The sequence below is a fragment of the Pelodiscus sinensis genome, chromosome 7, assembly GCF_049634645.1.
Source record: "Pelodiscus sinensis isolate JC-2024 chromosome 7, ASM4963464v1, whole genome shotgun sequence".
NCBI classification, from domain to species: Eukaryota; Metazoa; Chordata; order Testudines; family Trionychidae; genus Pelodiscus; species Pelodiscus sinensis.
Genome location: NC_134717.1, coordinates 32,641,396 through 32,666,658, shown reverse-complemented (window position 1 = coordinate 32,666,658; position 25,263 = coordinate 32,641,396). Strand labels below are relative to the sequence as shown.

The 25,263-nt window shown below is 43.6% G+C and overlaps 1 protein-coding gene across 9 annotated transcripts in view; it reads right to left on the bottom strand.

The window, feature by feature from the left end:
- TANC1 (tetratricopeptide repeat, ankyrin repeat and coiled-coil containing 1) overlaps positions 1–25,263 on the bottom strand; it is a 207,908-nt gene that overhangs the window by 5,715 nt on the left and 176,930 nt on the right. For all 9 annotated transcript variants that reach the window (XM_014575373.3, XM_075933446.1, XM_075933448.1 and 6 more), the window contains 5 exons: positions 16,347–16,480; positions 13,028–13,151; positions 11,871–12,046; positions 3,462–3,594; positions 1,263–1,354 (listed from right to left, as the gene is read on the bottom strand). In XM_014575373.3, the coding sequence (XP_014430859.2) occupies positions 1,263–1,354; positions 3,462–3,594; positions 11,871–12,046; positions 13,028–13,151; positions 16,347–16,480 (659 nt within the window). The remainder of the gene's footprint in view (positions 1–1,262; positions 1,355–3,461; positions 3,595–11,870; positions 12,047–13,027; positions 13,152–16,346; positions 16,481–25,263) is intronic.

The following is a 25,263-nucleotide window of genomic DNA, read 5'->3' as shown; positions in this document are numbered from 1 at the left end:
AAATGTCAAAGGAAATATATGTAAATGCTACAAGAATCCAAAAGACATTCAGAGAACACCTCTGTGGAAAGCTAAATATCTGTGAGAAAGTGTTGCCAACACTTAATAAGCAGAATTTAGGTAACAGCTAGCAATTGTTTTAGTTAATAAAATTAAATCTTTTTTATAAATATTTTATAATTCATTTATTGATTTAAATAACATTTGCTTTGAACTTTGCATTAGTCTAAATGATAAATTTGTTATAAGTTCTCTCTTGGTGTGTCTCTTTATAAATTAGGCCTACAGGTAACTAATAGGACTAGGATACCTATCCACTGCATTTCAAATCCCATGGCTAAAATGGCCTTTGAGTGATGCCCACATAATACCTCTGGATGCTACATTGCATGAACTAGACACAGAAAGCATGTCACACTACTTAAGACACTTCCAACCGAATACTTGTGAAGCAGTACATCACCAGAGGAAAAACATTTATCAAACATCAAAGGTTTGCTCAATTCACATTTAAATAAACATGGAAAGAAGTATCCTAACAAAACGCTATGCTTTATGTACCTTTTTCATACCTAATTCAGTAAGATAGCATCAAAATAAGCTTCCTGACATCATAAGGAATAACTAAATGTTACCAATATTTCAGTGAAAAACTTGATCGATAGTAAAGAAAATCCAAGTCAAATCCTCTCATCCACTATGTCCAAGATCTGTGTGTTCCCAATCTCTCTCTCTCATAGGACGTGTCTAGACTATAGGGATTTTTTGAAAAAAATGGCCTTTTTTCGAAAAGACTTCCCCTGCGTCTAGATTGCAGCCACGTTATTTTGAAAGTAAATTGAAAGAATGTGGCAGTGTTTTTGATCACGGTAAACCTCATTTTATCAGGAATAACGCCTTTTTTCGGAAATACTCTTTTGAAAAAAGGCGCTATTGAATGCAAACTGTGCTTTTTCAAAAGAGAGCGTCTAACCTCTCTTTCGAAATAGCGGCTTGCTTTTTTTAAAAATCTGCTTGTAGTCTAGACGCTCTCTTTTGAAAGAGGCTCGTAGTCTAGATGTAGCCATAGGATAAAGCTATTTGCTCTCAAAGCTCCTTGGCTCCTCTGCCCCACAACATGAGGGAAGAGGGTTGCATATAGTTATCAATAGTTTCTTCAAGACAAAACAGCAGATGTTTTAATAGACAATCATTGCCTACCTTTCAGTAATAGCACCCTAACAACAACATTCAGTTAGCAATGAAAATAAGAATCTACCTACTTTGTACATTATGTTTCCTTCTTCCATCAACTTCTGTAGTAGAATAATTAGAATATCAGGTTTAGAAGTGGCCATTGCCCACGCTGCATTTCCTGCAAGTTAAGACATTAAATATTTTTCAAAGGACATTTCTGCTATTACTAAAAAAACCTTAGGGGCTTGTTTCCAACATAGTTTTACATTCAAAAAGTTCAGTTGACTTCAGTGGATATTATGCAAGTGATGAATCATTCTAGAAATGTTTATACACACACCAGCCTGGCATTAATGGTTCAAAGTGTGTTTACCCTGTTTTAGGGTCCACTTCAGGGAAGCATTGAAGCATGAGCTTAATAGGGATGTTAAATTTAGTTGAATCAACTCATCAACTAGTTGAGTAGTCAATAAGCGGTGGAGCTGCATCAGGGTTAGCTCCCAGCCCCGGAAGCTAACACTGCTGCAGCACTTTCTTTTGGATGTATTAAGAGCCAGATCCCCCACTCTGTGCTTCAGCCTTTTAAGGCTTCAGCCTTAATACATTTAAAAGGCAAATCCATAGTGGGGTTGGATCCCAGGCAGCAAGGGTGGGGAGCATGAGCCCCCCAACACCGTCTCTGTGGGAAGGGGAGGAGAGAGGCAGAGGTGTAGCAGGGACTGGTTCAGCTGATTCCTAGTTTGCGCCCAGTCTCAGACACTGCGCCTCTGCATTTTAAATGTATTAAGAGCCTGCCAGCTCTTAATACATTTAAAAAACCAGAAGCACGGGGAGTGACAAGCACAAGCTGGGAATCAGCTGTTCCGGCTCAGACCCAGTCGCAGATGCGGCACCTCTGCTTTTTAAAAGTATTAAGAGCCTGTCAGCTCTTAATACATTTAAAAGGCTGGTGCACACCAGAGTGCACGCTGCATGAGCCAGGACAGCTGATTCCCAGCTCGCACCAGGTCCCCCATTCCACCATGCTTCTGCTTTTTAAATGTTTAAGAGGCGCAGGATCTGAGACTGGGTGCGAGCCAGGAATCAACCAATTCCTGGCTCATACCTGGTTCCTGCTTCGCCTTTGCCCACTGTGGATACAGTGCTGGGGAGAACCGGCTTTTAAGCCAGCTCTCTCCCAGCACCAGCGCCTGCTTCCTCCCCGCTTGCTCTCGTAACAACCACTATATTTAAGTTCCTTAATAGCTTCCTTTACAAATTATTCTTTCTTTCTTTGAGAAATTCTCACACCTCCCTTGTTTGCAGCATAATTTTGGTATCGGGTATCATAATTTTGCCCTCATGCTACATAAATGTCTATAACATACTATGGCAGCTTTTGCTAAGATAAAAAAAAAATCACCATCTCCTTCTCTTGTTTGCAAGGAGTTGTCAGAGCACATGCATTGAGTGGTATCTAGTTTGTGGCCCATGCCCATGTGGCAGAAGGAGACAGCAAACCAGTTCTGGTCTCCTCTCTACCATGAGCTGCCCCTGGATCCCACACCTAGCCATAGAGGCTCTTTCTCCTCTACAGCTCCTCAAGGGGCACCAGGTGGCAACAGAACTCGCTCCAATTCCAGGGGAAGAGGTAAAGGAGCCAAGGGAGAGAGGAGAGCACATGTTTATATTCTGAAGTTTGAGAGACTCAATCTGTCTTGCGGTGTTAAGAGTTCAAGGTTTGAACCCTGTTGATGACAGGGGTGGTTGCAGTTGGACACCATAGAATTTCTGTTAACCTTTTTCCTTTTATAAACTCTAGAAAGTTCAATATAAAAATCTACAGTAAAGGAATATTCTTAAGGTTGCAAAGTCATGCATTCAAAAATTTAGAAATAGCAGAAACAGGGTTGACCACATAACAGTAATCCACCCCCCACTCCCACCCCCAACACATCAGCATGTTGATTCAATCTTTTTAATTGACTATTCACTGTTTCACAGGACACCTGCAGCATTCAATGCACAAGGAGACATAATTAAGGTTGCATGGGTAACCATAAAACTGGCATTTTTGAACTTTGGCATGCTTGATTTTGCAACCTAAATAGAGTTCTTTTAAAGTAATTTTTTGTACATAATATGTTTTATAGCCTTCCATTCTGAAGGAATGTGATTGACTCTGAAAATCTGTGTAATAAACATGGCAATTATTGTACTAGAGCAGACATTCAATTCTTTCCTTTCTAAACAAAAACAACACAAACAAAAATTTTCATTTGACGATACAGAATGGGCTTACTAACCTAATTTGGCACCTTTTCTAAGTAAAGTGACCACTACTGAAGTATTTCGACATCCAATTGCTCTGTCCAATGGACGCATTCCACTGTGGTCTACGTGTTCAATCACTGCACCCTTCTCTACTAAATACTGCACCTAGAAAAGAGAGGAGAGTGGATAAAACCTTTAAAAATTCTTTTCAGCATGAAAGGCAGAATAGTGAAGCCACTTCCTAATCCTACTTGGAGTTGCTGTTTAGAGGAGGTTACTCACCTTAGCAGTAACTGACGTTCTTCGAGATGAGCATCTCTGTGGATGTTGGTGCATCCAAGTGCCATTGATCATAGTTTTCACAGCTGTGCTGGGGAAGGTGGGGGCATGCACAGCACCCACAGCCACAGATCCCACACATCATAACCGTGCATGCCTGGCCCCCCTTATTTCAGTTCCTTCTCTACCCAGAAACCCAGCCTGCGTAAGATTTTTGAAGTAGAGGAGAAGGGAAAGGAGCGGAGCTCCCACAGGGACACTCATCTCGAAGAACATCAGTTACTGCTCAAGTAAGTAACCTCCTCCTCTTAAGTGAAAGACATCCATCCCTGTGGATGTTCCACAGCGCCTGACTACAGAGCAATGTGTGGAGGTAGGGACTTCAGATACGGTAAGTACGCTGTAGCTAACACAGTCTTGGCCACTTCGGTTGTTGATAGAGTGCCTTGAAAAAATGCATAGTGTTTGGCAAATGTCTGTTTGGAGGCCCATGTGGCTGCTGCATATGTGTCTACAATGGGAACCTTTCGAAAATAAGCCACTGATACGGCCACTGCTCTGGTGGAGTTTGTGTGTATTTTGATAGGTGGCTTTATTTGGTTGTGTTCATAACAGAATCTGATGGAGTCCAAAATCCTACGAGAGAGGCTGTGGGACGATATAAACTTTCCCTTATTACGTTCCACTAATGAAACAGAGTTTTGGTGAAGATCTGAAGGATCTTGTTCTATGTATGTAAAAGGATAGCACCCTGTGATATCAAGTGCTTGCATTTTTTGCTTCAAACTGATTAGCATGGGGCTTAGGGGAAAATACAGGAAGGTGAATGATATGATGTAGATGGAAGGAAGACCATATCTTGGGCAGAAATTTGGGCTGCATATGGAGAGTTACATTATCCTTAAAAAAGATAAGTGTGGGGGGGCGGGGAGAGTCAGCCATCAGTGCTGCTATTTCTCCAACATCCTGTCCGAGGTAATAACCACTAACAAGGCAGTCTTCATTGATAGGTAAAGTAGGGAGCATGTGGCTATTTGGTGAGTGCATTGAGGACTAAGTGCAAATCCCATGGATCAGTTGTTGGAGCTACGTCAGGGTATAGGGCCTGGAGACCTTTGAGGAACTGTTTTGTCATTGGGTAGGCAAATATGGTAGTGCTGTCGATTTTGATGTGGAAGGTTGTAATCATTGCCAGACAGAATAGGACTGAACTCACTGACAGATGACAGATGTTTGAAATAGAGGAAATATTTGAGGATGGTAGGTAATGGTGCTGCTTTGAGTGGGATGCTTCGTGATGTGGCCCAGTGGACAAATCGTGCCCATTTGTGGGAATACGTTTCTCAAGTGGACTTGGCTCTGCTATGTAGTAGCATATTCTGTTTGGAGCATTATAGTTTATCCCTGAGAACCATGTAGGTACCAGGCTTTTAGGTGTCACCTGGATAAGCTGGGATGTTGAATTTGGAGCCCTGGTTGGTATAGCAGGACTGGATTCTGCAGTAATGTGATTAGGGAAATACAGCCATCCTGCTGAGGAAGGGGAACCATGGCTGCCTGGGCCAAAAAGGAGCTATAAGAATGACCCTTCCTCTATTTGTTCTTATTTTGTGCATGGTTTTGTTGGGGAGACGTAAGGTGGGGGCAGCGTAGAGCAGATAGTGGCTCCAGTTGAATACCAAGAATACCCCATAGATTCTTTGCCTATGCCCATTCTGGAGCAAAAGAGGGAGCACTTTTTGTTGTTGATTATGGCAAAAAGTCTATTAGAGGATAGTCCCAATGATGAAAGATTGTTGACAGTATGCTGTTATCCATCTGCCACTCGTGTTCTTGAGGTAAGGCTCTGCTGAGAGCATATGCGGTGGTGTTGAGAATATACCCGGAAGGTAGCAGGCACTTATAGTAATTCCGTGTTTGAGGCACCAGTTCCAGAGGGCAATAGCCTCTGTATAGAGAGCATGGGTGCATGCACCACTCTACCTGTTTATATAAAACATGCATGTGATGTTGTCGGTGTAGACTCTTACATGTTTGTCTGACAATGCTGAAAGAAAATGGTGGCATGCATGTCTGATGTCTCTGAGCTCTAGAATCTTTACGTAAAGAGTCCTCTCTGCTGGGGACCAAAGACCCTGAATTGTTGTGTTTGCCATGTGCGCTCCCTATCGCTTGAGGGAAGCATCTGTAGTGAGGGTTACAGAGGGTTCTGGAGTCAGGAAAGGGATCCCTGTTACAGGGATGGAAAGTGTCTTGGTCAACAGGTGGACGTTCAGGTCCTGATTGCCAGGACTGTGGTTCCTGCACCACCTCTTCCATTTGTTGTGGTGATTGCGGAGATGGGGAGGGAGCAGGTTGTATGTTACACTTCATTATATGCTTCTTTCTATAATCATAGGCCCATGGTCTCCAGTAATGCCAGTATGTCAAATATGGCAAGGCTGGTGGCAGCCACGGATGTGGTCCCTATGGTGAGATATCCCTGCCTGGGGGGGAGGGGAGGGTCTCAAACTGGCATGAGCAGATTGTATGGATCTCAGTGCCAGGTGACTGCTGTAGTGAGAAAGTTCACTCCATCATCATCATTGTCGCTAGATAGTTCAGTAGGCAACATGCAGTGTTTTGGTACTGTTGTACTGGGTGAAGTATTGGTACTGAAGAAAGGAGAATTGAATGTGGAGGAGACAAGTAAGTCCCTCTGATGCAGGTACCTCGGTGGCAGGGTAAATGGCGACATTATTGTCTGCATCATATCCGGTACCAATGCCAGCGTTGTTGTTGCCGGTGCTGAGATTTGCACCAGTGCTGCGGTGGATATGGTGCCAACAGATGTTACTGTGGTGCTGGCATCCGATGTGGATGGTTTTCACGGTGCCATGTCGATAGTTCTCTGCACTGACATGGTGGAGTCATGATCACTTGGTACTGTGTTGGTTCCTGAGCTATGTGAGGCAGGGATACTCAGGCCTGTTGCCTCAGCACAGGTTGTGTGCGCACTGTGCTTGTTAGTATTATGGTCGGGGCCAGAAATGCTCAATGCATCATAGGTACTCAGACACGGTGCTATCTCAGCTCTCAGTGCTGATTTCATTCTTGTGCGCCGTTTGGGTGACTGAGCCTTACAAAGCATGGATGAGACATGTTTCCTGGGGGACTTCTTCCCTTTATCAGTTTGGGGGTGTTCAGCCAGCTCAGTACCTGGGTGAGAGGATAGGTACTAGGATTTCAACAGCATGATCATTTTGAGGCAGAGATCTTTCTCTCTGCAGGTTCGTGCTTTCCATTTGGTGCAATGGTGGCAATCTTGCTGGACATGAGATTCCCCCAGGCTTCTAACACATTTCAGGCATGGTGTCATTGCAGTTAGAGCAAGGTTTAAAACCTTAAGAACCCACCATAGTTAACTGAAATTTAAGATTATCCAACAACAGATAGGAAAAAAACTTCATGGGAGAAAGTGTTTTTTGTTTTCTTTTTTTAAGAGAGAGAACTTGTATTGAATGGACAGTCAACAAAGAAAGAAAAAACTAAAACGAGCTACTTATTTACAGGATTTAATGATGGTGAGTTGAAGACCACTGCTGAGCTCCATCTCAAGCCGGGGATGGTAAGAACGAACTGAAAGGGGGGGGGGGGGGGGGGAGTGCATGCACCCTAGGCACTCCTCTGAAAACTCTGGTGATGGTGTTAGGATACACCGACAGCTGCTGTGGAGCACCCACAGAGACATTTCTCAAATAAGAAATACAGTGAACCCTCGTTTATCGCGGTAGATAGGTTCCAAACCCGACCGCGATAGCTGAAAATCCGCGAAGTAGGGACACCATATTTACGTATTTATTTAACATGTATATTCAGACTTTTCGTGTTTTATTTCTTTCTGTACTGAATTATATGTCATATGTAATGCAATGAACCATCAGTAAGAGCAGATATTACTAATTATTAATGGAATTAACGAAATATTTGGGGTCTTCATATATCGCGGCTATTTTCGAAATTTCCGGAAAATCCGCGATATATTTCTTTTATAATATATACATACGTAATGAAAAAAGTTCGCGAAGTCGTGAATCCGCGATGGTCGAACCGCGAAGTAGCGAGGGCTCACTGTAAAGTCAGTCTCTAAAATCAGTTAAATCCGTTTTTTGTCTTTTGAACCCAGAAGGGAAGTGAGGGAGAAGGTGATAGCCACATTCCTAACTTTAGTGATAAACAATAATTTTTTTTCTATTGTCATATCAGTAGAATATATACATACATATATAGTGTAAGGCCAACACTACATTCCCAGTCTCCCATTTATTCACATCATGAACTTCCAGATACAAATATGGCTGCTAGTGTCCAAGATTATAAAGTGAGTTGAAAATTACAGAGGAGCCCTGCACAGACCATATGGACTTCAGGATAATTAGCACAGGTTTTGATAACATATCACAGTATGTTGTGACATTAACATGACAGGTGTGAAACTATAGTACCAGAATTTGTTCTGAGGCACTTGGGGGAGAATGGAGTACAAATACAATAAAGAAGAATGTACAGGCTATTTGTACGTAACATTAACTTAAACATGGATTATTTAAAATGTTCATGTTTAATTATATGCTTCAATTTTTTATGACCACAGAAATAGGATTTTTGCACTACATAAAAAAACTTAATTAGTAATATATATTAATTTCTATATCACTTATCACTGGAGCAGTATGATGCTGCAGTAAAGAAAACAAGGCATCATGCATGCACAAGTCCTCCCTTCTATTCCTCAATTCCTTTTCTACCCCGAAACCATGGCTTGGGAAGGCCAGTATCCTGAAGCCGAGGGGAGGAAGGAAGGGTTGTGGAGCACCCACAGGGACACTCATCTCGAAGAACGCCAGTTACTATCGAGATGAGTATCATCTTCATCTTCTTCTTCGAGAAAGATGTCCCCATGGGTGCTCCTCGTTAGGTGACTACAAAGCAATTTCCCTTTAGGGAGGTAGGGACTTTGGATCTGGCAAAAAAGCAGTGGAAAGTTTCAGTTTGGAAAGAGGTCCCTCCATAAGTGCATAGTGATTTGCAAATGTATGGTCAGAGGACCATGTGGCAGCTGCACAGTTGTCTCTTATGGGTACTTTACGGAGGAATGCTATCGAGGTTGAATATGTTGAATATGCCCAATCCCATACAACTTATTCATAAATGATCTGGAGAAAGGGGTAAACAGTGAGATAGCAAAGTCTGCAGACAATACTAAACTGCTCAAGATAGTTAAGACCAAAGCAGACTGTGAAGAACTCAAAAAAGATCTCACAAAACTAAGTGATCGGGCAACAAAGTGACAAATGAAATTTAATGTGGATAAATGTAAAGTAGTGCACATTGGAAAAAATAATCCCAACTATACATATAATATGACAGGGGCTAATTAAGCTACAATTAATCAGGAAAGAGATCTTGGAGTCATCATGGATAGTTCTTTGAAGACGTCCACGCAGTGTGCAGCGGCAGTCAAAAAAGCAAACAGGATGTTAGGAATCATTAAAAAAGGGATAGAGAATAAGACGGAGAATATCTTATTGCCCTTATATAAATCCATGGTATGCCCACATCTTGAATACTGCATACACATGTGGTCTCCTCATCTCAAAAAAGATATACTGGCATTAGAAAAGGTTCAGAGAAGGGCAACTAAACCGATTAGGGGTTTGGAACGGGTCCCATATGAGGAGAGATTAAAGAGACTAGGACTTTTCAGCTTGCAAAAGAAGAGACTAAGGGGGGATATAATAGAGGTCTATAAAATCATGACTGGTGTGGGGAAAGTGAATAAGGAAAAGTTATTTACTTGTTCCCATAATATAAGAACTAGGGGACACCAAATGAAACTAATGGGCAGAAGATTTAAAACAAATAAAAGTAAGTTCTTCTTCACACAGCACACGGTCAATCTGGGGAACTCCTTGCCTGAGGAGGTTGTGAAGGTTAGGATTATAATAGGGCTTACAAGAGAACTAGATAAATTCATGGAGGTTAAATCCATTAATGGCTATTAGCAGGGCTTGACAAACAGTGTCGAAATCTGCTCCCCAGCCCCGCACTGCGCATGAATAAGACCTGCATTGCACATGTGCACGCCTGCCGTTGAACAGGGCAACTGGCTGAAATCATTTAATGATTTGTCGAGCCATGGCTATTAGCCAGTATGGCTAAGGAACGGTGTCCCTAGCCTCTGTTTGTCAGAAGGTGGAGATGGATGGCAGCAGAGAGATCGCTTGATCATTACCTGTTCAATTCATTCCTTCTGGGACACCTGGTATTGGCCACTGTCGGCAGATAGGGTACTGGGCTGGATGGCCCTTTGGTCTGGCCCAGTATGGCCATTCTTATGAGATAGCCATGGCTCTGGCTGAGTATGCCATTATGCTCTCTGGAGGGAGCACGTCTGACTGTCCCTGTTCCTCCTTATCCTGTGAATTACCCTGTTCAATAGGGAAATCGGAGGAAACACGTAGAATAGGTGAGATGTCCATGAGATGAGAAAGGCATCCATCCCCAACTGATCTCTTGCCTATTCCTGCCCTGGATAGGGGGCACTGGCTGTTGGACTGCAAGGCAAATAAGTCTATGGTAGGGTGACCCCATCGGCGGTAGATGTCTGCCAATATGTGTGGGTTCATTTGCCACTCGTGTTCGGCCAGGAGGACTCTGCTGGGTGCATCTGCCGTTGCATTCAGGGTGCCTGGAAGATGCACTGCAGTGACTGTGTTGTATTTCAGGCACCAGTTCCAAAGAGCTATGGCCTCTATGCAGAGTGCTCGAGGTCCCAGGTGGGAATGGGTTCTCTAATCTGGGGACAGAGTTTCCTCCAAATCTTTAATAAACCTTAGATGACACAGGTCAAGTAAATATGGAGAACCCTTCTGCTAGGGCACAAAAAGTTGGTACTGCTGCCAAATGCATCTTTATTGTACTAATGAACCATCTTGATTTCTTTAGATCCAGAATGACTGAGAGAAGCACAGATTCAGACAGAAGACCACGGCAATGACACCACCAATGGAAAAATCTTTTCCATTTCTGCAGACAAATAATGTGAGTTGACCTCCTTCTACTGTTCAGTAGCATCTACTTCACTTTGCATAACTAACCCCTTCTGAACCATGGAGGAACCATGCCCTGAAGCCGAAAACCCCTAGGTTGGAGTGAAACACACAATCCACGTCCTGGGAGAGGAGATGTGCAGTGGACAGAAGCATGAGTAATAGTTGGACACACAAGTGAAATAGATAAAGATACCAAACCTGTCTTGGCCAGGTTAGTACTACATGGACAACTGTCTAATTTTGTTAAGCACCCTTAGTAATAAGACTGAAGGAAATCTGGACAGAAAAAGGGTGTCTTCCACAGAGTGGTGGCCTATAACCTTGTTTGAGTAAAAGAGAGAGCACATTTTGTTTCTGCAGAGAACAAAGAAATCCACATCTAGAAGACCTCCACCTTTGGAAGAATCTAAGGTTATTGCTCCCATTTATAGTTCTGGGAGAAACATCTGCTGAGAATATCGGCTACCATGTTCTGACTATATGGGAGGTAGACAGTTGAAATTTTCATAGCTTCATGGTTTCGGCACACAGGGAGGGAGACTTTGCTCCTCCCTGCTTGATGATATTTATATGCAAGATACGTTGCCCATCACAACCAGAGAAGGAGTCCTTTGCCTCTACTGTAGTCAAGAAGTCAATGCTTCCAAGACCATGCATCTTACAAGGGACCTGGGTCTTTTCGAACATGGTTCCTTAAAATGTGAATCCTCTTTCTGGAATCTTCCAAGAAGTCTCCAAAAGCTTCTCTTTCTTAGGGGAAGCCTTCAACCAAGGTTTAAAGTGCACTGGATCTGTCCAAAGACAGAGGTACAGATGGGGATGCTTTCCTCACATGACTTAGTACTTGTCTAAAATGAAAATATATACTGACAAAGCTACCTCTCTCAGGGATGTGAAAAGAAACATACCCTGACAGGTGGAGCTATGCTGACCTAACACCCAGTATAGACAGTCCTAGGTCAACGAAAAAACTCTTCTGTCAGCCTATCTACTGCTTCTTGGTGAGGTGCAATAAATACAAATTAGATAAAATGATTTGGAAGATTTTGTACAATTAATTTTACTTACTATATCAGAGTCTCCATAAAAAGCTGCCAGATCCAAAGGTGTTCGTCCATTCTTGTCCACCTGATCTATTGTTGCACCATTTTCAACCAAATACTGAACCACTCCCTTATGGCCCTTCAGGCAGGCCCAACTCAGTGCTGTCAGCCCCTCTTTATCCAGGGATGAAATGGATGCATCTGAAATAAAATACATGTAGATTTTCTTTACATTAAAGTTCCATATTTAACTTATAAAATTATTAAAATCAAAACCAAAAATTGATGAGAACTTCAAAATATATGAGTAATCCCCCTTCTATTTCCTCTAATCCCCTCAAAACTACAATAAAATAAATATTATTGTACAGGCAGTCCCCGACTTACGCGGATCTGACTTATGTCGGATCCGCACTTATGAACGGGGCTTTCTCGCCCCGGAGCTCGCAGGCAGCGGTCCCGCCACCTTGACCTCCGGGGCGAGAAAAGCTGCTCCCGGTGCCCCTGGTCTGCTGGGGACCATCTCCAGCAGACCAGGGGCACTGGGAGCAAAGCCGCAGCAGCGGCGGGTTCCCGCGCTTCTGAGGCTTTGCTCTGGCAAAGCCTCAGAGGCGCGGGACCGCGCCGCGGCTGTGGCTTTGCTCCCGGTGTCCCTGGTCTGCTGGAGACGGTCCCCAGCAGACCAGGGACACCGGGAGCAAAGCCGCAGCAGCGGCGCTACTGGAGCAACCCAGCAGCACCCCAGCTGCTCTGCCCCAGCCGTCCCCAAGTCAGCTGCTGCTGAAACTGACCAGCGCTGACTACAGGAAGCCCGAGGCAGAGTTGCTCTGCCCCGGGCTTCCTGGAATCAGCCGCTGATCAGTTTCAGCAGCAGCTGACTTGGGGACACTTGGGGTTCTTAAGTTGAATCTGTATGTAAGTCAGAACTGGCGGTCAGTTTCAGCAGCGGCTGAATCTGGACGCCAGTTCCGACTTGCATATAGATTCAACTTAAGAACAAACCTACAGTCCCTATCTTGTACGTAACCCGGGGACTGCCTGTATAGTCTAGCATACTGTATGTAAATAAGATATGATCGAAAACTATCAAAATACTTTATGCTGAAAAACTGTCTGGCTTGTGTACCTATAAATAATTATACAGAAAAATCCCTCATGCAGTTGTACAATTACTGATTTTACCTTTCGAAAGTAGAAATTCCACAGTGCTCAAGTGTCCTTCACAAGAAGCCACCATAAGTGGTGTCCTGCCTTGCTTGTCACTTGAATTCACATCAGTTCCATTCTCTAACAGAAGTTTAGCAATCTGAAAATATATTAATTTAAACCTAGGTAAGCAGATTTAATTTTTAGAAATGCACTTTAGTAATGGGATGCATAATGTGTTATTTATATTCACTCTGATTCATTCATAATTAATTTAAAACTTCAACAGTTTTCAGTTCTAAACCAAGGATTCTCCTTTGCGTTCTCATGCTTTGCATCATGTTGCAACACACCACCAAGTATAGCAAGCCATAGGAGATACCCCCATAATAGGCTGATCTTCAGGATCAGCCTTTCCCTATGTGGCTAATGAGGGGGTAGGCCTGACTTATGCGAGCATGCTTTAAAACCCAGAAGCAGAGTGACCAAGGAAGTGAAGCGGACAGGGGGCTGCAGACAGGCAAGTTTAAGAGGGAGTCCTAATATGGTTAGGAAGACCCACAACACGTTTGCCAGCACTGTTTCTGTCTTCTCTGCCTGTGCCTTTAGCCAGACAAACCACTTGATCATGGATGCCTCTACCCAGATCCTGATGTAGTTTTGCAGGGACTATGGCTTGCAATTTCCACTTACTGAAATCCAGTCTGGGGGGACCATCCAATGTGAAAGGTGCCTGCTGATGGTAGCTCTCAGGAAGCAGGTGGGAGAGCTACAGGAGGAGGTGGGTAGGCTGAGGAGTATCTGAATCCATGAGCAATTCCTGGAGAGTATTCATGTGGAGACAGTGGAGGCCGAGGAAGCTGTCCTACTACAAAAGACTGCTGACACACCACTGGTGAAGGAGGAAATGGCTCGGGGGGACACTGGCAGCTGGTCACTTCTGGCAGCAGGCAGTATTCCACCCCTACTCCCAACCCTCCCACAATGGCACTGGGGAACCGTTGAACTGTTCTGGATCTGGGAAATAAGGAATCACCCCCTAACACTAAAAGAGGTGAAACCATGTATCCCGAAGGTTGGGAGGTCTGCTGCCACCACTGCAAAGAGGAAACGTGGGGTAATGGTGGTCGGAGACTCTCTTCTGAGGGGGACAGAGGCAGCCATCTGTCACCCTGACATGTCATCTCAGAAGGTATGCTGCCTGCTGGGGGCCCATATCCGAGACGTTATGGAGGCATTGTCGAGGATTACCCGGCCCTCTGACTACTACCCCATGCTACTCATCCATGTGGGCACTAATGATACTGCAAGGTGTGACATTGAGCAGATCAAGAGTGACTACAGGGCTCTGGGAATACGGGTGAAGGAGTTTGGAGCACAGGTGGTATTCTCTTCAGTCCTTCCCATCAAAGGTAGGGGCCCAGGCAGAGGTAGGTGCATCCTGGAGGTGAATGCCTGGCTGCGAAGATGGTGTCGCCAGGAGGGCTTTGGCTTCCTTGACCGTGGGATGATATTTCAAGAATAACTGCTAAGGAGGGATGGGGTAGGAGAAGACCATATTTGGATGCAGACTGGCTAACCTAGCAGGGAGAGCTTTAAACTAGTTTCAACCGGGGCAGGTGACCAAAGCCCACAGGTAAGTGAAGAACATGGGAGACCTGAGAGTTGGATTGAAAAAGGTAGGGAGCATGGGCTATAACAGCTGAGAAAAAGAAGGGACAAGGCAGAACTGGGAGGCAAAATCAAATCAGTATCTTAGATACCTATATACAAATGCAAGGAGTATAGGTAATAAGCAGGAAGAACTTGAAGTGCTAATAAACTAACACAATTATGACATTGTTGGTTTCACAGAGACTTGGTGTGATAATACACACAATTGGAATTTTGGTATAGAAGGGTACAGCTTACTCAGGAAAGATAGAGTAAACAGGATGGAGGTGTTGCCTTATATACCGTATATACCGGCGTACAAGATGACTTTTGATGTTAAAAAACATCCCCCAAAAATCGGGGGTCGTCTTATACGCTGGTTATACAGGCGGCAGGGCCCCTCCGTGGCTTTGCAAAGCCTTGGAGGGGCTCCGGCAGGGGGGACAGCCCAGGCGCGCCTGGGATGTCCCCCCGCCGGCTTCCCCCGAGGCCTTGCAAAGCCGCAGAGAGGCTCCAGCGGCGGGGCAGCCCAGGCGTGCCGGGGCTGTCCCGCTGCAGGGGCGTCCTCAGAGGCTTTGCTCCCGGTGTCCCTGGTCTGCTGGAGACGGTCCCCAGCAGACCAGAGGCACCGGGAGCAAAGCCGAAGCAGCGGCGCGGTGCCGCGCTTCTGAGGCTTTGCTCTGGCAAAGCCTCAGAGGCGCGGGACCCCGCCGCTGCTGCGGCTTTGCTCCCGGTGCCTCTGGTCTCCTGGGGACTGTCTCCAGCAGACTAGGGACACCGGGAGCAAAGGAGGCGGAGGGGCGCTGGGGTATAAGACGAAACCCTATCTTTTAACTAAAAAATTACGGGGTCGTCTTATACGCCCAGTCGCCTTATACGCCGGAAAATACGGTATTAAAAATGTATACACTTGGACTGAGGTGGAGCTGGATTTAGGAGACAGACATGTTGAGTCTCTGCTTTAGAATAAAGATCTAGAAGACATGAGCTATGAGGGAAGACTGAAAGAATTGTGCTTGTTTAGTTTGGAAAGGAGAAGACAGAGAGGGAACATGTTAGCAGTTTTCAAGTATCTAAAAGTATGTCACAAAGAAGAGGGAGAAAAATTGTTCTCCTTGGCCTCTGAAGATAGGACAAGAAGCAATGGGCTTAAGCTGCAGCAAGGGAGATTTGGGTTCAAACTTAGGAAAAACTTCCTAACAGGGTAGTTAAGCACTGGAATAAATTGCCTAGGGAGGTTATGGAATCTCCATCTCTGGAGATATTTAAGACTAGGTTAGACAGACATCTATCAGGGATGGTCTAGATGGTGCTTGGTCCTGCCGTGAGGGCAGGGGACTGGACTTGATGACATCTCAAGATCCCTTCCAGTTCTAGTGTTTTATGATTCTATAATAGCCATGGGAGAATGCCCCCATAATAGGCTGATCTTCCATAAGTACAGAACTGGCATATCAGCTCTCATTCTGCTCTGCTCCCAGTTTAGGAAGCACAATTTTTTAGTTCAGAATGATGTGGTAATTTCAAATGCTTTGTCCTATCTTAAATAACTCAAGTGGTGGGATTTTTCTTGGGTACTAATTTGGAAGTACCTCTGAAAACTTGCACCAATTTATTACGTGTATAAAGATGGAGAAAGAATGTTAAAATTCAGAAAACATCTCCCATAATCATTCATTTTATTCATGAGCATGTGTCACACCTGCCAATGTCCCTGCCGCACTGCGCAGAAAAGTGGAGGAATTCCCCTCCTGTTGGATCTTGTCATAACAGCTCCATGTTCAAGCAGTAACTCGCATACTTCCAATTTCCCTCTCCCTGCAGCAGCAGTAAGAGCTAAAGAAAGTCAAAAGATATGATTTTTCATTGACAAAACATATTTTAGTTTTGGTAAATGCAGCCTCTTATGGAAGAAAAAAGAACAAGTTTTACAACTAAAAATACCTCTCTGCAATATTCACAGCTTTCTGATCAAGTTTTCTCTGGGTTCAATTATTTAGAGTTTCAGATTTTTGTTTGTTTGTTTTTTGTTCTCCCATCCCTATATTTATAAAGGCATCTTCAGGAACAAGCCCCATCTACTCCTAGCCTGGGCACTGCAGCCCCAGCCTGGCTGGCCCTCCTCATCCTTCCCCAGGGGAGAGCCCTAGCTACTGCAGCTGGCTTAGCACCAGCACTTCTACGGTGGTCGAGAGACTGCAGCCTCCACCGCCCCGTCCTTTCTCCAGCACCCGGGGGGGTGGGGGGGGAGGGGCTGTGGTGGGGGTACAAGAGGCCGGGGCTGGCTGTGGTTGGGGGAGAGGGGAGCTACCGCTACCCAGAAGAACAAGGCCCACTGTGAGAAATCAAGCTTCAACACAATTGTAACCTTCTTGCAACTTTGAACTGATATTCATGTGGTAGGAGCTCATTAGAGTTTTGGCTGGTCTATGCACAGAACCCAAATAAACAGATGCACTGAACAGCAATTTGGCACTATATTAAAACATTCTGGGGGCTCATGCCCCTGCGTTTGTGATTGATTATCCTAACAACATGATGGTATATGAGTACAGGCAGCATAATTATAAAACTATTGTTAGAAATTTTATGACAGTCATAGATAAAGTAAGCATCAGTGTACATGTGCATGCATTGTTAATGGCTTATACTGAGGCAGATAATTTCTATCTACAGGGAACTAAAGTGTTTGTAAGCTCTCTCAGCATCCTGACTTTAAAAAGAATAGTTTTCAGTCAGGCTATCATTTAAACAACTCAATCATCTTTTCCCATGATTTGTTATGCTTTTTCACTTCCACTATGACACTCTTTGAAGCTTGAAAACAAAATATTTTCCCATCATGATTTTGTTCTCTTCCATTTGGCACACATAAGCTTTGTTGTGTGTTTTAAATGGAGCTTGAAATTAACAGATTTTGTTGTTGTTGAATACTCTGTACCAGAATCACCCGCAATGTCAACACTGTTCTGAAAATAGTGCTTCATCGCTAACCACCTAACGCCAGCAAATTATTCACCACCACATATACTGTTTCTATTTAAGTCCAGCATAAAAATACACTTTGTTCAGTTTCTCAGTTAAAGAACAATAGATTTCTCTTCTTTTCAGGGCTCGACAAATAATGCAATCTACTTGCCCATGGCGAGTAGATTGCAACCTGGAAGAGCTGGGTTTGGGCGATCTGCACATGCACAGAATGATCTGCGCATGCACAGATCGCTGGCGAGCGGGGCTCACCATGGTTCGGCGAGCCCTGCTTCTTTTATTAAAATAATTTTCAAATGGAAAATATTTAAAAACAGTATTTAAAAATGTGCACAGAGGTGCTGAAAAATAATAAAACTACAATCACTGCAGGATGTGGTACATCTGTTATTACTTTTTTAAATTAATTCTGACCTAGATACCCCTCCAGCTTACAGATACCTAACTATTTTAAAATTAGACAAAATGTTTTGGTCTAAACAATTTGACAGTTCTTCTTGAAGGTCCTCAATTTATAGATAGAACTGTCAAGTTATTTTAAAAAAGCAAACAAAACCACCTTTTAAAAAACAGCCTTCACGTTTATCTCTCACTTCCAGTTCTTGAGTTTACGGTGTAACTCTGAAGTTAAAAGCAACATCGTGACTAAACTATACCATATTGGGCCACAAGCAAGGCTAAAGAATAAAACTACAGCAAGCTAAAACATACAATATCATGGCAAAAATATTTTCAGGAATTCCGACAATTCTACTGAAAAGGACCACCACTGATCTGCCCAATGTACTCTGCAAAAGCTCAACCCATTTTGCCTTCATAAAAAAGGAAAGAATTTAAATGAGCAGCTAAACAAGCAATTGATGCAGAATGGAAAATATGAGAGCAGCCCATTAGGCTGAAGGAAAATTAATAACCTGGCAAATCTTTGGTCTGCAGCCAACAATGTTAGAGGGAAATAATAACTGGGAGGAAAAATCTTTTTTTTTTTTTGGTCTGAAACAAGACACACACAAAGTCTGGAAATGTATATGAAAATAAATATAAGAAGCTCTTGTACATTTCAAAGGAGAAATGCGGAAGTGCTTATCGACTAGTTGAATTTAACTCCCTTACTCCCTGTGACGGGGTGCAGTCACAGATGACCCCTCAGGGGTGTCTCCCGAGGTACTGACACGGCCACTGCCACTTGCCTTCCTGTTCTCTGGGGCTCCTCACTGCCCGGTCCTGCTGGGCCAGCTCCGCTGGTCTCCCCCAGCTAAGGCCCCAAACTGAGGTTCCTGCCCCCACCAAGAGGCAGTACAGGCACTGAACCACTTCAGGTCCAAAGAGAGTGCAGTTTAGGGCCCAGCCTCCTGAGAGAGCACTCCCCAGATGGGATCAAACCCCAAAGAATTAGGTATGCCCCCCTTTAGCAATGAAAGGGGGAATGTGCACGCTGGGCCCCCCACCCCAGGTAACAATAGCTTACACTGGGTTTGATAGAAAATAAAAATGGTTTTATTAAGTTGAAGCAGTAGGATTTAAGTAGTAATAAGTGAAGGTAGGCAGAGCAAAATAGGTTACAAATCAAAAGAAACAAAACTGCTTGGCTAATTCTCCACTGAAACCTCAGTGCAAACTTAAACTCACCCTAAAACCTCTTTTCCAGCTGCCACTCTAAACCAGGGCTGCCTTCCCCATCCTGGGGTCTCAGGCTCCTTCCTTCAGGTGCAGCCCAGCCAAAAGACCAAGGCCTCTCCTTTCCTATTCCTTTCGTTAAGGAGTTGAGGCCACTCCCTACCAACCACTGCTCAGACTAAAGGACAAAAGATTGTTTTAGAGTGGCTCATCTAGAAGTCATGGGTAACGCCCTCCATGTCTCCCATTCATACACTGGAAACTCACAAATTATTCCCCACTCCCTGTGTCTAATTTTACACACACAAATAATACATACAACGGAGTAAGTTAAACAGAACCAGCAGATCATGACATGAAGATCAATGGGTTACATGAAATAATTCACTCAAACCACCTTTGAGTTATGTATATTCATGTCCATGAGTCCAGTTCACAAAGGATGGGGCTGGGGGCGGGCGCTCCGTCACACTCCCCCCATCCCTTTGTTTAACCAGTGATGGCAGGTTTGTTTATGGGAAATCTCTCCACCCCATCCCAAACAGATGTGGATTGCTTCTCTCTCTTCAGATTCCTCCTCAAGACCCATTTCTGTCAAGATGACTATATATAAAAAACTATATGCTGCCCAAGATAAGGGGTCTCCAGAAAAGTCAATATTTATGTAATAACAGAATAATACATTTGTTAAGTTTTGTAATTAAAAATTAGATACTTGAAGGATTCCCTCTCCTATCATCCTTTACATGTTGTCTTCTCTGATGCAGGTCTTTTGTGTTTGTACAAGCATAATTTTGCCCCAATACTAATTAGTATCTCTCTATGCTGTTGTAATATAAATATTTACTAATTTTCTTCATCCCTGAAGAAATTATCCTCCTTCGCCCTTCCAAAAGTTAAGCTCTATCTACTACATATGCGAAGGGCAGAATGAAATAGTATTTGTGATTAAACTTAATACAGAGAAATCCCCAAAAAATGTATTTCACTTTGAAATTCCAACTGGCATTATCAGTACCCTTTTTTTAAAATTTTAAGATACAGGGTTGATATCCCTGGTCCGGCAACCTCGGGACCTGACTGGTCCCAAATGAGGGAGTTTGCCAGACCAAGAGAGATCAATTCCATTTCTCTGCTGATGCGACTCCAGGCTCTCCTGGGATCCATCAGCAGACCTAGTGGAGCGCTCTTTCCCCCAGCCCGCTGGCTCCCAGCTCTGCTGGCCAGTCCCCGCCACCGCAGCTCTGCTGCCCCGGGGCTATCAGGCTCCGCTCACCCCAGGGCTGCCACAGCTCCAATGTCCATGGACTGCCGGGACTCCACTGTCCCAGGGCCGTCACAGCTGGGCTGCCACAGCTCTCAGACACCAACACTGCCACAGCTCTGGGGTTGCTATGGCTCTGGAGCTTCTGGGGCTCCGCTTCCCGGGGCTGTTAGACTCCATTATCCCAAGGCTGCTGTAGCTTCCCAACTCCAGTGCTGCCAATGCTCAGGGCATCAGGAAAGGGAGTTTAGGGCTGCCACAACAGTCGTGGCTCCGCTCCCCAGAGCCACCACGGCTCTGCTCCTTGGGGCCGCCAGGGCTTTCACAGCTTCGCTACCCTGGGGCCGCTGGACCTGCTGTGGATCCACTGATCTGGAGCCACCAGGGCTCTGCTCTTCAGGACCACAAGAGCTGCTGCAGCTCTGTTGTCCCAGGGCTGCCGTGGCCAACCCCATGGCCACCGAGCCTTCTGGTCCAGGGACTTTCTGGTCCAGCAATATCCGTGATCCTGCCGGACTATGGATGTTGCCAGACCACAGAGTTTCAACCTGCACAACAAAAATACAAAAAGTATAAAATACTATTATAAAATATTAAAACATTGAAAATGTGGCTGAATGATTTTGTATGTCTATACATTTTAAAAAGTAATAAAATCAGGCACCAGGAGAAATAATGGGGTGATACTTTGTTGTATTTAGTTTTGCAGCCGGTGTGCATGTTTCAGTTACTTTTCTGAAAGAAAAGAAATAAGGCTCTGCAACAATAGCCATTTTTTGATCCCAGATACAATCAAGGATTTTCAAGGTCACTTATTAAAACAAGTTATTTAATATTCTAAGGCTGTTTTCATCAGCAATCCTTAACTCATGTCAGTCTAATACAACTTGTACAATAGTTTGCCACAATGTACATGCCACATTCTGACCCCAATCCTACATCCTTCTTTTAAAAGAGTGACAATTACATTAATATTTACAGCTTTTTATTGACAGAGTGGCACAAGAGAAAATTATCTCTCTCTCCATTATTGTTCTCTTTCAGCTTTACTTCCAATCTCATTATTAAGACATTTATTGAGTTTCATTCTCTGATCCATTCTTGCCTCATGAATCCTTTGAGCTGAAAGCTCAATGTTGCACAAATATAGTAACATTAGCTGTTATTTAGTTTCATATTTGTTAAAATACTTATTTTAATGCCTACTGAAATCACAAAGTTTTACCTCAAATTAGCTAGCCTTCCACTGAACATGAAAGGAATACTGAAATTTACACAAAGGGTCAGAGATTTTGCCATGGAGCACCACTGTAACATAAACTTTGCATATAAAAAAAACCCAATTAGTTCATTCCCCAAAGTGCATTTTAATTTACAGCACTGTTCTAAAAAAAATTTCAATTTAAAACATCCCCCTAAAAGAAGCAATACAACATGAGTTTTTAACATGGCTATTAAATACAGTCATCAAACAATTTAAAAAGCAAAATGAAATAAATCGTGTATTTTCCTTACTCCTTGAGCATAGGAATGTCAATGTGTAGATGACTACATGATTAACCAATAACCCTGGTCTTATCATTTAATCCTGTTGACTACATACATTCTCCTCCTTTCCCCCGCCCTTGCTGCCTGTCATCAGAAGAAGTGGGTTGTGCCCATGAAAGCTTATGATACCATCTACATGTTTTGTTAGTCTTTAAGGTGCTACTAGATTATTTGTTGTTTTTTAAGTTTTTCCTGTTACAGACTAACATGGCTACCCCCCGATGCTTCTGATGCTTCTCTATCAGATGTAGCAGGGCGGAGGGTGAGGGAAGCAAGTGGGAACAAACACCAGTAGGAAGCTGGCTATTAAGCCAGCTTTCCATGCGTCCTGGTTCGGCAGATTGGCCTGTCCCCATCTCCACTTGCTGCCTGTTACAGAGGTGGGAGGGAAGTAGAAGCCAGTTTGGGAGGGGGAGAGAGCCTGCTTAAAAGCCAGTTCCCCCAACACCAGCTCCATGGTGTCGCCTCCCTCTCCTGCTCTGCAGCCTCTATCAGAGGTAGTAGCGTGGGGAGAAGAGGGGGGGCAAGAGAGGCTGCTGCAAAGCAGCCTCTGTATTCAGGGGGTCTAAGCCCCCCGTGGAAAGAGGCTGCTATAGCATCTGCTCGGGCCCTCTGCTGAAAAGGGCTGCTGCCTCGCTGTGCTGTGCAGGGCAACAGGTGGGAGCCAGTCTGCACCAGAAAATGGTTTTTAAACCTGCTCCTGCCTGCCACCATGTGCTGCTGCCTCTGATAAAGGCAACAGCACAGGGTGACAGGGGACTCCCCAGGAGTGGGCCTGGGAGCACACTGGCTGCCACTCCTATCCCTGAGACTATCGAATAGTCATGTAACAGCTAAAATTTGATGCAGTTATATAACTATTCAATTACATGCTATCTAACATCCCTACTTGAACAGTATAATGTCATTCCCTACTAGTATTATTCTCCTTTACCTAGTAAACCCTGACTGGTTAATATCACTGGAGCTTAGAGATGGCACACAATTTGTGTTTAATTCTTCATTTGCCCAGCATCATCAACTATGTCAGGTAGGCAAAGCTTAAGTAGTAACATTTTTGAGTTTCAGTTGTGCACTGTGCACTGTCAGCATGATTATTATAGGTTCTAAAATAAAACTTTTCAAGTCTAACTTTAAACAAAGACAGTAGTTAACAAAAGAAAATAATGTAACATATTTAAATCTGAAAGGTATGTTTAACAGATTGTAAAATATTTTACATTGATACAGGAAGTCCTGAATTCTCTCGCTGGTTCTAAAAAATAAAATAAAAATATCTCTTTACTTAGAATAGTCCTTTAGGATTACAGACTGCTACACACTATCCCACTGTTCATGGTAATAGGTTTGTGATTACTGGATGAAAGTGCATCAGTTCTGCCTCAACTTACACTGAGAAATTCGTCTGACACACCAGTGTGCAAGAGATCAGCACCCCCTCTTAGATACTAAGGAACTTTGTCCAGCACTGATATACAACTCTAAAGACATGTAGCAGCTGTATCCCTTTAGCTATGATTAGTATAAAATCCTTCAAATCCAGACTGCTTACACAGCCACTCTACAATTTTATGCAGTTCATTTAATTCCCAACTGTTTTCTCTAAACTACTCATTTAATTTAACCATCTCCAAAAGCCTTAGATAAGTTTCTTGCATTGCAGAAATAGGATAATTAATTAATCAAATCAAAGAGTGGCATGATCAAAGTGTTTTAAGAGGTTAAACCATTTGGAAACATTAAGAGTGCATAGTTCCTCATGCTTTAGGGGATACAAAATATATAGAAGATATTTTATTGATTTTGCACTAAGCAATCTTATGTGCTTAGACTGAAAAGTCTTCAGGGAGGAACTGGGTTATCTGTTTTGCATATTTTGCAGACTGTTAAAAGCTGTGTGTGTCTACAGTGTTCAACAGAACTACAACAATATGACAGCTTAGAATGCATCAGAAAATACGCACTGGACAATACTGTAATAAGATTCTAGTTTACCAATATACATTTAGACATTTCAGGGAGGTTAAGATACTAAACTACAATACAAGGGGGAAAAAGAGGCACAGATACCAGTGAGGGGAGGCAGAGAATACAGGGTACACATAGGAGTTTCAGGAGTTGAAAGAAAAAAGAAAGGGGGAACAGGGAAGAGATCGCTGACTTATAAATGCAGGATAAGATGACAGATGTGAGGCCCAAAGGGAAAGACTGTGGACAGAAAAGAGACTGGGAAGACAGAGCAATAACAAGAAAGGTCCCTTTACCTTTTTCAATGTAGGGAAAAGAGAAATTGAGAGGAGAAAGCTAAGAGAATCTCCCCCTGCCATTTCACCCAAGGTGAGAGTACCTGACTGGGAAATTACTGTAATGCAAGAACCACTCAATGTGTCTATTTAAACCTTGATTGAGGGTGTCAAATTTGCATATGAATTCCAGCTCAGCAGTTTCCCATTGCAGTCTGTTTTTGAATTTTTTTTGTCTGAGAATGGCAAGGTATGGGTTACAGATCACTGGTCTCATAGGGTACGTCTTCACTGTAACACTATTTCAATATAACTTAGCCCGAATCTACACAGCAGGCAGTTATTTCGAAATAGTGTCAAAATACTATCAAGCTGGAGGACTTCTTACTCTGACCCGCATTGAACGAGGAATAAGGTAAGTCAGAGGAAGAGTGCTCTATTTCGAAATAAGTGCTGTGTAGAACATAAGGGCATGTCTAGACTATGGGGGAGGGAGGGGTTCAAATGGACATAAGCAAATTCAGCACTAATTTGCATATCTTCTTTCAATAACATTTTCGAAAGCGGGTCTTTCAAAAGTGAAAGTAGTCTGGATGTGGGGTTTTTTCGGGGAAAAAACCCTTTTTCAAAAAAATCACAAACCTTTTTTTTTAGGAAGAGCAGGTCTTTTTGAAAAAGGGTTTTATTTAAAACCTGCGTCCAGACTACTTTCACTTTTGAAAGACCCGCTTTCGAAAATGTGATCGGAAGAAGATATGCAAATTAGCACCAAATTGGCATATCTCCTTCCGAAAAAAAACCGTAGTCTAGACGTGCCCTTTTACGTGCCATACTGGGTCAGACCAAAGGTCCATCTAGCCCAGTATCCTGTCTGCTGACAGTGGCCAATACCAGGTGCCCCAGAGGGAGGGAACATAATAATATGTAATGATCACGTGATCCCTCTCCTGTCATCCATC